The sequence below is a fragment of the Bos javanicus genome, chromosome 16, assembly GCF_032452875.1.
Source record: "Bos javanicus breed banteng chromosome 16, ARS-OSU_banteng_1.0, whole genome shotgun sequence".
NCBI classification, from domain to species: Eukaryota; Metazoa; Chordata; class Mammalia; order Artiodactyla; family Bovidae; genus Bos; species Bos javanicus.
This window is the reverse complement of record NC_083883.1, coordinates 81,052,279-81,065,814: the sequence shown is the minus strand read 5'-3', so window position 1 is coordinate 81,065,814 and position 13,536 is coordinate 81,052,279. Positions and strand designations below refer to the sequence as shown.

Genomic DNA, 13,536 nt, shown 5'->3' with positions numbered 1-13,536 from the left:
TCTGATTTAATGACCTGAAGTGTGAACAGTCAGTGCAGGGGGTGGAGGGCTGAACCATCTCGGGGCGGGGGGAGGCCTGTCGCCCCCCTGGGCTGCGTGAGGCTGCCCTGAGTGGGCCAGTGGTGTCCTGCTGGCTTCTGTGTGTGGGTGGCCCGCACAGGGAAGCAGACACCCAGGCGGCCTGTCCTGACCGTTCTCTGCAGAGCCTGTTCCAGGCTCAGTGGAGGGAGGCCCAGGGGGTCAGCACTGACCATTGGGGCAGGGAAGCACCTCTGACTGGGCAGAGGCCTTGGGACCCCCCAGCTTGATCACTTTGCCCAGCAAAGCAGCCATGTCCCCTGAGCCTGGGACAGCCTGGCTCCCCCACCTAGGGGTTCCCGCAGGGCTGAGGGTCAGGTCAGCCTGGGACCCTCTCCACCTCTGAGGCCACCCTCCTCCCCTCACTCAGGCACCCGCACCCTTTCCTGCTGGTCCAGCCGGCACTTTCCCTTTCCCAAAAAGAGGTGGAAATGAGGGTGTGGCCTGAAATCGGTGCCAAACCTCGATTTCTGAATGCAGCATCCTTGAGCAGGAGGCATCTCTCTAGCCTCTCCTGGCTCTGTCTCCTTCCTCTGCTGTCACTTGGAGGAGACAAAGTGAGCACCATTCCCTGACTCCTGTGGGTTTAGAATCCAGGGCTAAAATCTACTTTATCCCCTCTCACCTGACTTTTAGGAATGTCCCCTTCCCTGGCTTTATCCCTCCTGCCCGCCTGAATTAACTGGGTCACCTGATGACCCTCTGGGTTTCCTGTCTCTCCCCGGTTCCATATGACATGCACAAGCCTTGTCTTGGCTTGGAAACCACGGGGACCCCCCTTTGACCTCCAGGTCAGATGCCAGCGCTCCCCATCAGCATCTGTCTTCCCCACCCCCGGCCGCCCATTTCCTCCTCGAACCCTAGCTAAGGGGCTGTGTTACAAACAAAGGAGTCAAGACTGGGCAGAATCAAGCAATAGCCCCTTTGTTTAAAAATACAGCATTGTTCTCACACAGGAGTTTGTGCAAAGCCCGAGCGCCTGAGGTTGTGCTGTGGTGCGTGTGACAGCTGGTGCTCTTTCCCTGGCTGGAGTCATGCCCTTGTTGGGAGATGTGCAGAACTCTGAGACAACTCTGTGTCGGCTAGTTCGGAGCCTCCAGGAAGGCAGTGGGGCCAGGCTGGCTGGGGTCCTTCACTGAGGGTGCTGCAGCCCCTGTGTGCCAGATGCCCCAGGCCTGAGAGTAAGTCCTCCCCGAGCAGGAGCCGGGGTCACAGGGGTACTGAGCCCTGAGCATCATAATTCCTCAGGGTGAGGATGTTATGAAGGCCTGCTGAGTCGGCCCTGTGTTTACTAACTGGTTTGTTTATTGACTCCTGTGCTTCTCACGCAGCTCCAGCAAGTACATCCCCATCTCACATATGGGAAGAGGGAGGCTGCCGGAAGTCAGCCAGCACAAGCAGGCCCGCAGGCTGGTCAGTGCAGCTGGCTGCTGGTGGGGTAGGGCAGTGCCAGGAACAGGGCAAGAGCCCAGCTAACGCCCCTGCGGGAGCCTGAACAAAAGTGCAGGACGCAGGACGCTGCTCAGCTCTGGCGGGAGGGCCTCTCAGAGGAGATAGCCTGGGGGCACGGCGGGGGCGGGGGAGAGGGACTGTTTCCTGTTCACTCCGGCCACTTGGCTGCAGAGATGGGCCCTGCGTCCAGGCCTCTACCCCCGGTGGGGACAGTCCTCCCAGGCCCACCTCGCAGGACCAGGGGCTTTGTCGTCTGCTCACAGGAAAAACGCTCACTGAACAAGTCCCGCAGGGCCCTTGGGTGTCGGCCGATGACCTCGGCGGCGGGCCTCCTACTGCCCCCACGCGGCCTAGTTTCGCGTCCTCCTGCTCTCTGCCCTGAGTCCCTGGATCCTTCTGGTCGTCACAGCTGCCTCTCCCGGCTTCCCTGGTGGTCCGCGGCACCCAGGGTCGAGCGCTGAGAACGCTCCGGTGTGCAGGCTGCCAGGCTCGCCCGTCGACCCTCTCCCGGCCCCGCCCCTGGCGAGTACAGCCAGGGGCACAGAGCGCCCCGAGGGCTGCTGGGAAAGGCCGCATGGGCGGGTGACACCCAGCCTCGCCCTGCTTTCGAGCTGAGAGAAGCAGTGGGCAAGGCCCAGCGTGCGGGAAGGCGGTGCCGCGCAGCCAGAGAGTGCAGGCTTCGACCAAACATGTGCTGAGTAAAGCACATCCTGGGAGCCGTGCGAGCGTGCGTGTGCGTGGTGCGTGGTGCGTGCGTGCGTGGTGCATGCGGGTGTGTGTTCTGCCTGCGTGTGCGCTGCTAGCTCTCGTGGGGCGGCGGCACTGCAGTGGCGTTTGCGGCCGGCGTTGGTGTCCAGTCTGCCCACGACCTGGGCCCCGAGCCCCACGAAGCAGCCTGCGCTTCCCCGGTGGGTCGGAGCCCCTTGGCTCGCCCAGGGTCACAGCCAAGAAGGGTTCAACCCGGGCCGGGGGGGCGGGGGGCGGCTCGGCTGAGCGTCCCCCAGAGGGTTACGTCGTGGTAAGGCGGGTACTTGGAGAGCGCGGACTTGGAGTGCCGCGCACGTGCACAGACACGCGCCCGGAGCTCCTCGGCCCGCGCGTGCCCGGCGGCTCACACGCCCCCACAGCGCTCTGCGGCCCGCGCTTCCCCCGCCCCCTCCTTGGCACCGGCCCCCGAGCCCTGCAGCTGGTCTGGGCGCTGTCCCGGCAGGATGCGGGCGGGCGCGGGGCGGGCCGCCCCTCCCGGGGAGAACAATGAGGCCGCTCTCAGGACGGGCCCGGGGCGGGTGGGGGGCCTGGAGCCACATCAGAGCCGCGGAGCTGCGGCCCCCGGGGCGACGGCTGAGTGACGAGGCCTGAGTCACACACCCCGCCAGCCCTTGTGGAGGCACGTCCGGAGGCGCTCGGGCGCGCGTTCGGGGTACCGGCTCCGCGGCTCCTCGACTCTTCCCGCCGGGCTGACGGTGCGCCGGCCCGGGACCCGCAGGAGGCTCCGCGCCTGGCCCCGGGCCGCGCTTGCCGCTCCCGTCGCTGCCCTGCGCGCCCCGCGGCTCTGTGGCCGCCGGCCCCGTCTTGGACGGCGGGTCGGGGCGCCGCCGGCCCCTCACCTCTGCCCGCACGGGGCGCCCGCCTTCCTCAGAGGATGTGTCCCGCCTTACCAGGGATGAAACGCTGGCGCCTCAACAGCCTTTTCATCGGCGGGAGCTGGGCCCCCACTCCCCCAGCCCCTGCCCCACACCCCGTGTCCAGCACACACCTCAGCACGGGCATTTCTTACAGGAAATGCAGACCCTGGGGTTTGCGGTGCAAGTGCATCCCTGGGAGGAGGGAGCTGACAGAGGCCAGTGGCCGCTGTTAGGGGTTTGAGATGCCGCGGATCCCGAGAGTGACACGCACACATGCAGTCCCCGGCGAGGGCTGGGAGGAAAACCCTGGGGCCGGGCCGGCCCGCAGACTGTGGGGCTCTTGCCCACTGGTCACTGAGGTACAGGAGGCGGAGGAAATGCTGTGCACGCTCTGGCAGGCAGTCTGTAGGCACTGGCTCACTTAATCCGTACAAGGACCCTAGGAGTCTGGGGGCGTTCCCCCATTATTATGGATGAGGTGACAGAGAGTAGTTCAGAGCCCTCAGTCAGGTGGGTAAATGAAGGAGAGAGTTGACTTCGGTCTTCCCTCTGCTTTCTCAAGTGTAAAGTGAAGCAGCATCGGTACCCACGTTGGGGTCATTGGGAGAATTCAGTGGGACTGTTTGGGTAAAGGGCCGCCGACACTGGACACAGTGGACCTCCGGCAGATGCTGGCTGTTCCTGCCGAGATCATCTGTGTGCAGGGTGCCTTGGAGGTGTGGCGCGGAGGCCGCCCTCAGGGTCTCATAATGTGGGAAGGCAGCTAGTCTAGGTGGGACTTGGCCGGATCCCGCGCCCTCTGGATGGAGAAGAGGAGAAGGAGCCTGGGGGTGCGGTGGGGGGACAGCAGGAGGGAGACACTGCAGGCCTAGAGGGCCGTAGAATCCCGCTGGCCAGTCTGGGGATGGTCCCAGGAGCCCGTGGGGTCTCGGATAAAACGTCCACGGGGTCCTGCGTGTTGAGTAGCCCTGTCCTGCTCTAATGTCTGTGAACTTTTCTCTGGCTTGTCCCTGATGAGGGGTCAGCTTCCTCCTCGGCCCTCATCATGGCCCATCCCCCTGGGAGGAGGGAGCCTCGGGGAGCACCACGTGGGGCCCGGGGGACACAGTCTGCTCATGTGCCTGCTTCTGTCTCGCAGAGACCTGAGCATGAACAGCCTCACGGAGCTCTGGCCTGGCGTCTTCCACCACCTGCGCTTCCTGGAGGAGCTGTGAGTAGAGGCCTTGGTGGGGGGTGGGAGGGGCTGGTGGGAAGGGCTGGAGGGGGTACTGTGACCTCTGACACCAGGGCACTGGGCTTCCCCGGGGAGCGGGAGTCTGGCAGAAGGAGCCATTCTGAGAGAGTGTCAGCGCCACCTGCCGAGGCGTGGGGCTGAGTGGGGGCAGTGTGGACATAGGAACTCGGACGTGAGCCTCCACCTCCCTGAAGCTGACCAGCTTGCTGTCAACATTTCTCCTTTCCTTGAAAGTGAGAGTCGCTGAGTTGTGTCCGACTCTTTTTGCGACTCTATGGACTATACAGTCCATGGAATTCTCTAGGCCAGGATACTGGAGTGGGTAGCCTTTCCCTTCTGCAGGGGATCCTCCCAACCCAGGGATCGAACCCAGGTCTCCCAGATGGCAGGCAGATTCTTTACCAGCTGAGCCACCAGGGAAGCCCCTTTCCTTGGGGCCGTCCTTGACCTGCCCTTGTCCCCTGGGTCTGGCTGCTGGCCACTCCCTGTCCTGGTGGTCCTTCCTCTGCAGCGAGTGCCCGCTTGACCCCTTCACTGGGGGCTGCCCCAGCGCGTAAGGACAAACCGCTCCTCCCTCTCTGATACACTCTGTCCGTTGTGGGTGGCTCTCACCAGCTCACGAGCTTTCTCTGGTTCCCCACAACCCAGAAAAGCCGCTTCAAGGACCCTCCCTCACTTGGCCAAGCCCACCAGCCAGCTGTGCTCCATGGGAGCCAGTTTCCCCTCCAGCCCAGCAGGTCCACTGTCTCTCTATTCTTATCAGGGCCAACACAAGGCCCACTTCCTCCAGGAAGCCCTCTTGGGTTGGTCCCTTCCCACAGCCTGGAAGCCTGCATGCTGGTCTGACGCGCTAGTGCCGTGCTGAGTGAGTCAGCGCCTTGGCCCGAGCGCCTTCTGTCTCCTTGGGGCAGCCAGCCGCCCTCTTGCCACCCTGCCCTCCTTCTCGCCTGATCCCCAGGACCCCAGCCTGCTGGTTCATGCTGGGCACCATCAGTCTTGGGGTTCTGCTGGTTTCGCTTAAACTCTCAGATCAGGCTCCTGGTTCCAAACACTCAGCACTCCACCTGCACCCCGAGCCCTCTCCCCTGGCACAGCCCTCCCTACCGGGCCCTGGGCAGGGCCCCGAGGGCACCCTGCCCCGCCCGAGTGCACGAGCAATGCCTACGGACGCTGGCTCTCAGCGTCAGGACGTGCGTTGGCCCGGAGTGGGGAGAGGCCTCTTGGAGGAACCGTGGCCCGTTCTCAGGGGAAGGGACAGCGAGGCCACGGAGGGGGCCTGCCTGGTGAGAAGGAACGCAGGACAGCAGCCACGGAGTCGGGCTGGTGACGCGCACAGCCTGAGCCCGGGGCTGGTCCTCTGTCCTCCACTCCCTGAGGGGCTTGCTGGCCCATTTTGGAGGCAGAAATGCCCTCCTACGGAACCCAAGCGTGGAGACCCCAAAGATCACAGCACTTTTTTTGAAACAGGAAGTTTTGAGAGAAGCCTGCAAGCCGCAAAATGAAGATTCCACTTTCTGTGACAAAAATGAAAAGGAGCCAAATAAAGTGAAATAAAATGAAATAAAGTGAAATAAAAAAATGAAATGAAAAAGGGAAATAAAGTGAAATGAAGGGAAATAAAGTGAAATAAAATAAGATGAAATAAAGTGAAATAAGATGAAGTAAAAAAGCAAAATGAAAGGAAAAACAACAAATGTCAACTAGAGACGCTCAGTAGAGAGATTAAAAAAGACAGCTTCTGAGCTGTGTTAGCCCAGCTCCCATGTCAGCAGGCCTCTGAGAGCTGAGTCCTGGTGATGCCCGTGGGGACTTTGAGGCCCCCATGCACCTTGCAGACTCCGATGGGGACGCGTGTCAGGCGCCCTGTGCCTCATCTGTTCCTTTTAGGGTTGATGGTCACCTGTGACCAGTGTGGATGTTCTTGACTAGACCGCGGTGGTAGATTCGTTCCTACACCCTGCTTCTGCTCCAGATTAGTGGGGTTGGCTGTGCAGTTTGGAGCTCAGGGAGACCCACACATCTAGCTCCGCTGCCGACAGGACAGCACAGGGCAGGCTGTGGGTGGATGCGGCCCAGAAGATAATCGGGTCTGGGAGATGCCGCACACTCTCTGAACTGAGCCTCGGTTTCCTCCTCTGCAAGTGGGGGTCCTTGTGAGGTCAGCAGGGCAGTCTCCACCACCCTCCCTACCCATGTCCCGGGACTGTGCTGTGGGGCCACCACCCTGCCCGGCCGCCCGCCAGCATCACCCGCCCTTCTCTCTGGTTTGCAGGCGCCTCTCCGGGAACCGCCTCGCGCACATCCCGGGACAAGCGTTCTCCGGCCTCAGCAGCCTGAAAATCCTGTGAGTCTAGGCCCCACGTTACATGGGGACTCAGCTTTGAGGACTCTGGGCAAAAGGAGGCTTGGTAGCCTGTGTCTTGCTTTGCCACTGGCTTGCTTATTTCCTTCTCTTCACGTTTCCCTTTAATTATTTCCAGGTCTTTGCTTTTGCCTTGTCCGTAAGAAAGTTGGTGGTTTGCTAACAAATGCTTAACGGCCGGATGCTTGCACCACAGTGTCAGGAAGTGTGATGTGCCAAGAACACGGCCGAGGGTCCAGGCAGGTCAGGCCTCTCAGGCCAGGAGGAGCTGGACTGTTTCTGCAGAGAAGACTCCACACTGGATTCTTAACTGCCCTTCCCTCTGAACCCTGGCCGCAGCGCGGAATCCCCCGCCTCCAGTTCCCAGGCATCTGTGTCCTTGAAGCGGAAGGAACCTGAGGTTGGAAGAGAACCCTGCATTGCTCTTCCGTTGACCCCACAGCCCCCTTGGGGAGGGGACGTGAAGGCAGCCTCTCCCCAACCCTAGTCCCCGCCCCGTCCCTGCGAAGAGTGTGGGTGAAAGGAAGTACGAATGGGACTCAGGGGGTCCGAGGGCAGGCTGGGGAGGGTCCTCGGAGGGCCTGACCCTGGGCTGGGGGCAAAGCGGATCCTGGGGGCCGACCCCGGAGCGCCTGAAGTCCCCCTGCAGCGGTGAGCCGCCCCCTGCCCTGCTGCCCCCACAGCCCCGCCCTGACCTGCAGGGCTTCTTTGTACAAGGCGATCACCAAGGTGTCAGTTCAGTTCAGTCGCTCAGTCGTGTCCGACTCTTTGTGACCCCATGAATCACAGCACGCCAGGCCTCCCTGTCCATCACCAACTCCCGGAGTTCACTCAAACTCATGCCCATCGAGTCGGTGATGCCATCCAGCCATCTCATCCTCTGTCGTCCCCTTCTCCTCCTGCCCCCAATCCCTCCCAGCATCAGGGTCTTTTCCAATGGGTCAGCTCTTTGCATGAGATGGCCAAAGTACTGGAGCTTCAGCTTTAGCATCAGTCTTTCCAATGAACACCCAGGACTTACCTCCTTTAGAATGGACTGGTTGGATCTCCTTGCAGTCCAAGGGACTCTCAAGAGTCTTCTCCAACACCACAGTTCAAAAGCATCAATTCTTTGGCACTCAGCCTTCTTCACAGTCCAACTCTCACATCCATACGTGACCACTGGAAAAACCATAGCCTTGACTAGATGGACCTTTGTTGGCAACGTAATGTCTCTGCTTTTTAATATGCTATCTAGGTTGGTCATAACGTTCCTTCTAAGGAGTAAGTGTCTTTTACTTTCATGGCTGCAGTCACCATCTGCAGTGATTTTGGAGCCCAGAAAAATAGTCTGACACTGTTTCCCCATCTATTTCTCATGAAGTGATGGGACCAGATACCATGATCTTAGTTTTCTGAATGTTGAGCTTTAAGCCAAGTTTTTCACTCTCCTCTTTCACTTTCATCAAGAGGCCATCTGCCATCACCATCACTTTCTGCCATGAGGGTGGTGTCATCTGCATATCTGAGGTTATTGATATTTCTCCCGGCAATCTTGATTCCAGCTTGTGCTTCTTCCAGCCCAGCGTTTCTCATGATGTACTCTGCATAGAAGTTAAATAAGCAGGGTGACAATATACAGCCTTGACGTACTCCTTTTCCTATTTGGAACCAGTCTATTGTTCCATGTCCAGTTCTAACTGTTGCTTCCTGACCTGAATATAGGTTTCTCAAGAGGCAGGTCAGGTGGTCTGGTATTCCCATCTCTTTCAGAATTTTCCACAGTTTATTGTGATCCACACAGTCAAAGGCTTTGGCATAGTGAATAAAGCAGAAATAGATGTTTTTCTGGAACTCTTGCTTTTTCCATGATCCAGTGGATGTTGGCAATTTGATCTCTGATTCCTCTGCCTTTTCTAAAACCAGCTTGAACATCAGGAAGTTTACGGTTCACGTATTGCTGAAGCCTGGCTTGGAGAATTTTGAGCATTACTTTACTAGCGTGTGAGATGAGTGCAATTGTGTGGTAGTTTGAGCATTCTTTGGGATTGCCTTTCTTTGGGATTGGAATGAAAACTGACCTTTTCCAGCCCTGTGGCCACTGCTGAGTTTTCCAAATTTGCTGGCATATTGAGTGCAGCACTTTCACAGCCTCATCTTTCAGGATTTGAAATAGCGCAACTGGAATTCCATCACCTCCACTAGCTTTGTTCATAGTGATGCTTTCTAAGGCCCGCTTGACTTCACATTCCAGGATGTCTGGCTCCAGGTCAGTGATCACACCATCATGATTATCTGGGTCGTGAAGATCTTTTTTGTACAGTTCTTCTGTGTATTCTTGCCACCTCTTCTTAATATCTTCTGCTTCTGTTAGGTCCATACCATTTCTGTCCTTTATCGAGCCCATCTTTGCATGAATGTTCCCTTGGTATCTCTAATTTTCTTGAAGAGATCTCTAGTCTTTCCCATTTTGTTGTTTTCCTCTATTTCTTTGCATTGATCGCTGAGGAAGGCTTTCTTATATTTTCTTGCTATTCTTTGGAACTCTGCATTCAGATGCTTATATCTTTCCTTTTCTCCTTTGCTTTTCGCTTCTCTTCTTTTCACAGCTATTTGTAAGGCCTCCCCAGACAGCCATTTTGCTTTTTTGCATTTCTTTTCCATGGGGATGGTCTTGATCCCTGTCTCCTGTACAATGTCACGAACCTCCGTCCATAGCTCATCAGGCACTCTATCTATCAGATCTAGTCCCTTACATCTATTTCTCATTTCCACTGTATAATCATAAGGGATTTGATTTAGGTCATACCTGAATGGTCTAGTGGTTTTCCCTACTTTGTTCAATTTAAGTCTGAAGTTGGCAATAAGGAGTTCATGATCTGAGCCACAGTCAGCTCCTGGTCTTGTTTTTGCTGACTGTATCGAGCTGCTCCATCTTTGGCTGCAAAGAATATAATCAGTCTGATTTCGGTGTTGGCCATCTGGTGATGTCCACGTGTAGAGTCTTCTCTTGTGTTGTTGGAAGAGGGTATTTGCTATGACCAGTGCATTTTCTTGGCAAAACTCTACTAGTCTTTGCCCTGCTTCATTCCGTATTGCAAGGCCAAATTTGCCTGTTAACCCAGGTGTTTCTTGACTTCCTACTTTTGCATTCCAGTCCCCTATAATGAAAAGGACATCTTTTTTGGGTGTTAGTTCTAAAAGGTCTTGTAGGTCTTCATAGAACTGTTCAACTTCAGCTTCTTCAGTGTTAATGGTTGGGGCATAGACTTGGATTACTGTAATATTGAATGGTTTGTCTTGGAAACGAACAGAGATCATTCTGTTGTTTTTGAGATTGCATCCAAGTACTGCAGTTCGGATTCTTTTGTTGACCATGATGGCCACTCCATTTCTTCTGAGGGGTTCCTGCCCACAGTAGTAGATATAATGGTCATCTGAGTTAAATTCACCCATTCCAGTCCGTTTCAGTTCGCTGATTCCTAGAATGTCGACATTCACTCTTGCCATCTCCTGTTTGACCACTTCCAATTTGCCTTGATTCACGGACCTGACATTCCAGGTTCCTATGCAATATTGCTCTTTACAGCATCGGACCTTGCTTCTATCGCCAGTCACATCCACAACTGGGTATTGTTTTTGCTTTGGCTCCATCCCTGCATTCTTTCTGGAGTTATTTCTCCACTGATCTCCAGTAGCATATTGGGCACCCACTGACCTGGGGAGTTCCTCTTTCAGTATCCTATCATTTTGCCTCTTCATACTGTTCATGGGGTTCTCAAGGCAAGAATACTGAACTGGTTTGCCATTCCCTTCTCCAGTGGACCACATTCTGTCAGATCTCTCCACCATGACCCGCCCGTCTTGGGTGGCCCCACACGGCATGGCTGAGTTTCATTGAGTTAGACAAGGCTGTGGTCCATGTGATCGGATTGGCTAGTTTTCTGTGATTATGGTCAGTGTGTCTTCCCTCTGATGCCCTCTCACGACACCTACCGTCTTACTTGGGTTTCTCTTACCTTGGAAGAGGGGTATCTCCTCACGGCCGCCCCTCCTGACCTTGAACGTGGAGTAGCTCCTCTCGGCCCTCCTGCGCCCGCGCAGCCCGGTCCTGTGTGTGTCCTGGGCTGCACCCATCTAGAAAGGTGTCTCTTTGCTCCAGGTTGTCTGTGGGTGGGTGGTCCTGTCCGCCCTGCCCGGGAGATTCCTGCTCCCAGCCGGTCGGCAGCCCCACCACCTCCAGGCGCCCTCCTCGCTCGGTGTTGTCCCTCACCCCCTCCTGTCTCCGGGCCCTGGGGCCCTGGACCCTCCCCACCTCGCTCCTGCTCCGCCTGTGGGCGTCCCATCCCGGCCCTACCTGCCTCCTCTTGGCCTCCCTCTGGTGCTAAGTCCTTCCTGCCTCCTCTCTCTGTCTGTCTGTCCTGCTCCCCCCAGTGCTGGTGCCGCCGGGCGGGGAGGCACCCCCAAGCCTGACACGGCCTGGGAGGCCTGCTGGGTGGTGGTCCCTGCCCGGGGCAGGCCCAGGCCTGTGGCCAGATTGGAGATCAGGGTTCTGTCTACTCAGCCTTCAGAAGATGAGACTCACGTCCTGTGTTTGAGCCTCCAGCTTGTGGAAGCGCCTTTCTTCCTCACCTGTCTTAAGCAGTTAATCAAAGCCTCCCGAAGCTGCAATCCCGCCCCCTTGACATGGTGCTGGCCCCGCAGGTTGGGTGGCTGGAGAGGCAGTGGCTGGAGCTGAGGGTAGCCTGCCCCTGACCCCCAGCGGCACCCCTAAGACCCCTCAGTCACCCACAGCCTTCGTGCCTGCTCTTTGCCTGCAGGCCTCCTCTGCTTCAGGAGTGGGGGGGCGTTGAGGAAGGCACCCACCTACCTAGTGCCCTCAGAGTGGAGGTGCCGCCTGCATCTGGGTGAAAAGGGCGGGTGTGCAGGCCTGGGGGCACCTTCCTGCCCCCAGCTCTTCCCTGACCTCCTCTCCGCCCACATACCGCGCCTGCCCCCCGCCCCCGCCAGAGGCCAGCAGGGAAGTATCCCCCAGAGACAGTGGCCACCCAGGCCCCCCTTAGAGTCGGGTGAGCAGGCCCCTTGCGCAGTGCCCCAGGGCTCTGGAGTGGCTTTCTGACTGTTCTGAGCATGGCTCTGGGGCCCGGGGTCGGTTGGGGTCCCCATTTCTCCCCCTCTTGCTCTCAGGCTCACGGGCCTGCTGGTCCAGGAGGGCGGTCCTCTGAGTGGCTCACGTGCCTGGCTGGATGTGCTGCTTTTGCGGGGTCGTTTGTGCTGGCTTTCTGACCTAAGGGCTGCAAGTTGTCCCTGCAGACACGCACACCACAAAGGCATTTGCCTGGGCACCTGCACAGCCTCCAGTTCCCAGGGAAGCTGCAGGCTCTCAGCTGCAGAGGAGACTGAGGCCTGGGAGGAGATGCGGCATCTTCTGGGCCGGGACGCTGGAGGGGCCCCTGCCCTGCTTTCCTGCCTTGCTGCCCTGGGTGTCTCCTCCATGTCTTCCCGGGCGCCTCGTCCCAGAAGCCCCTGGGAGGCGCCCTCCCGGCCCTGTGGACCCCTGGGGACAGTCGGGACTCGGGGCTCAGGCTGGGCTCTGTGGGCTCTGTGGGCGGGATCCTTCAAGCCCTCTCCTCCTCACAGGATGCTGCAAAACAACCGGCTGGGAGGGATCCCCGCGGAGGCGCTGTGGGAGCTGCCAGGCCTGCAGTCTCTGTGAGTTGGGGAGCGGGCTGGGCGCCTCTGCCTGGACCTGAACCCCAGGTTCTGATGGTGCGCTCCTGGCCTTGGTTTCCTTGGGGGGTGTGTATGTGCGTGCAGGTGCTCAGCCCCTGTGGAAGGCTGAGGGGACGGGGTCTCCCTGGGTGGCCCCGGGCGCCATCCTGGGCCGTCTGGCATTCCGCCATGGAGCCTGGGTGGGCTTGGAAGCTGCCGCCCCAGAACCGTGGCCAGACGGGGCTGTCTCCCTGACCTCGCCAGCTCCCGGGCTTGGCGAGACTTTGAGCTCAGACGCCTCATGGGCCACCAGGGACCCGTCCGGCCCTGCCCAGACCCCTGCGGTTTCTGTCCATCCACTGGGGCCGTCGCGGTTCCCGGGTGGAAGCAGAGATGGTGGGGTGAGGGAGGGCCCGGCCGCTCGGTGCTCAGGGCAGGTGCTGGGTGCACAGGGCGGGCCCGGAGCAGGCTGGTGCCCAATGCGTGCCTGTGAGCTGGCTGAATTTGACTGGAGACTAGGTGGTTGGGGGGACTCAGAATTGGGGCCAGGCCTGGGGGCCCTGAGGCATGTGGAGTGGGTGGTGCCTCCCTGGCTGTGAGTACTCTCCCCCCTCCCCAGCTGCCCCCACCCCCTCACCCTCCCGTGTCCCCTCATCCCTGCATGTGCTGGGCCTCGGGCCCCACCACCTCCTTTCCCTCTGTCCAGCTCAGTGCTGGCCAAGGTCAGAGGTCAGTGACGGAGGCCTGCGTTGCTCCTGGTGCCCATCAAGGGCCGACTAACAGTTCCTTGGGGGTGTTTCACGGGTGAGGACCTTCACTGCCTCCTTCACACTCGCTCCGAGCTTCGTTTTGTCCCTGGGACTCTTGTCGTGTCGTGCTTGGGGACCCTGAGGGTCTCGGGCCACAGAGGCGCTCCTGCGCTCTCTGAGCAATGGCGGCCCCGCAGCCAGGACCCTCCATGGCCAGCTTCCTCGGCAGCCTCCCTGCTGCCCCGGGGCTCGGGGTCGGATCAGGCCCCGGGCCTGCCGCACACGCGTTGTCTCTGGCAGTCCTCTGGCCCGCAGGGCAGCTGGCTCCGGTCCTGGCCGCCACCA

General features: G+C 59.0%; 1 protein-coding gene across 4 annotated transcripts in view; it reads left to right on the top strand.

Annotated features, from left to right (window-relative positions):
* Positions 1-13,536, top strand: part of LGR6 (leucine rich repeat containing G protein-coupled receptor 6) — an 86,786-nt gene that overhangs the window by 13,375 nt on the left and 59,875 nt on the right. For 3 of the 4 annotated variants that reach the window (XM_061381752.1, XM_061381751.1, XM_061381750.1), the window contains exons 2-4: positions 4,294-4,365; positions 6,662-6,733; positions 12,371-12,442. In XM_061381752.1, coding sequence (XP_061237736.1) covers positions 4,294-4,365; positions 6,662-6,733; positions 12,371-12,442 — 216 coding nt within the window. Of the gene's footprint in view, positions 1-4,293; positions 4,366-6,661; positions 6,734-6,900; positions 7,152-12,370; positions 12,443-13,536 lie in introns of those variants that run through there. The other variant, XM_061381753.1, reaches the window with a different exon arrangement.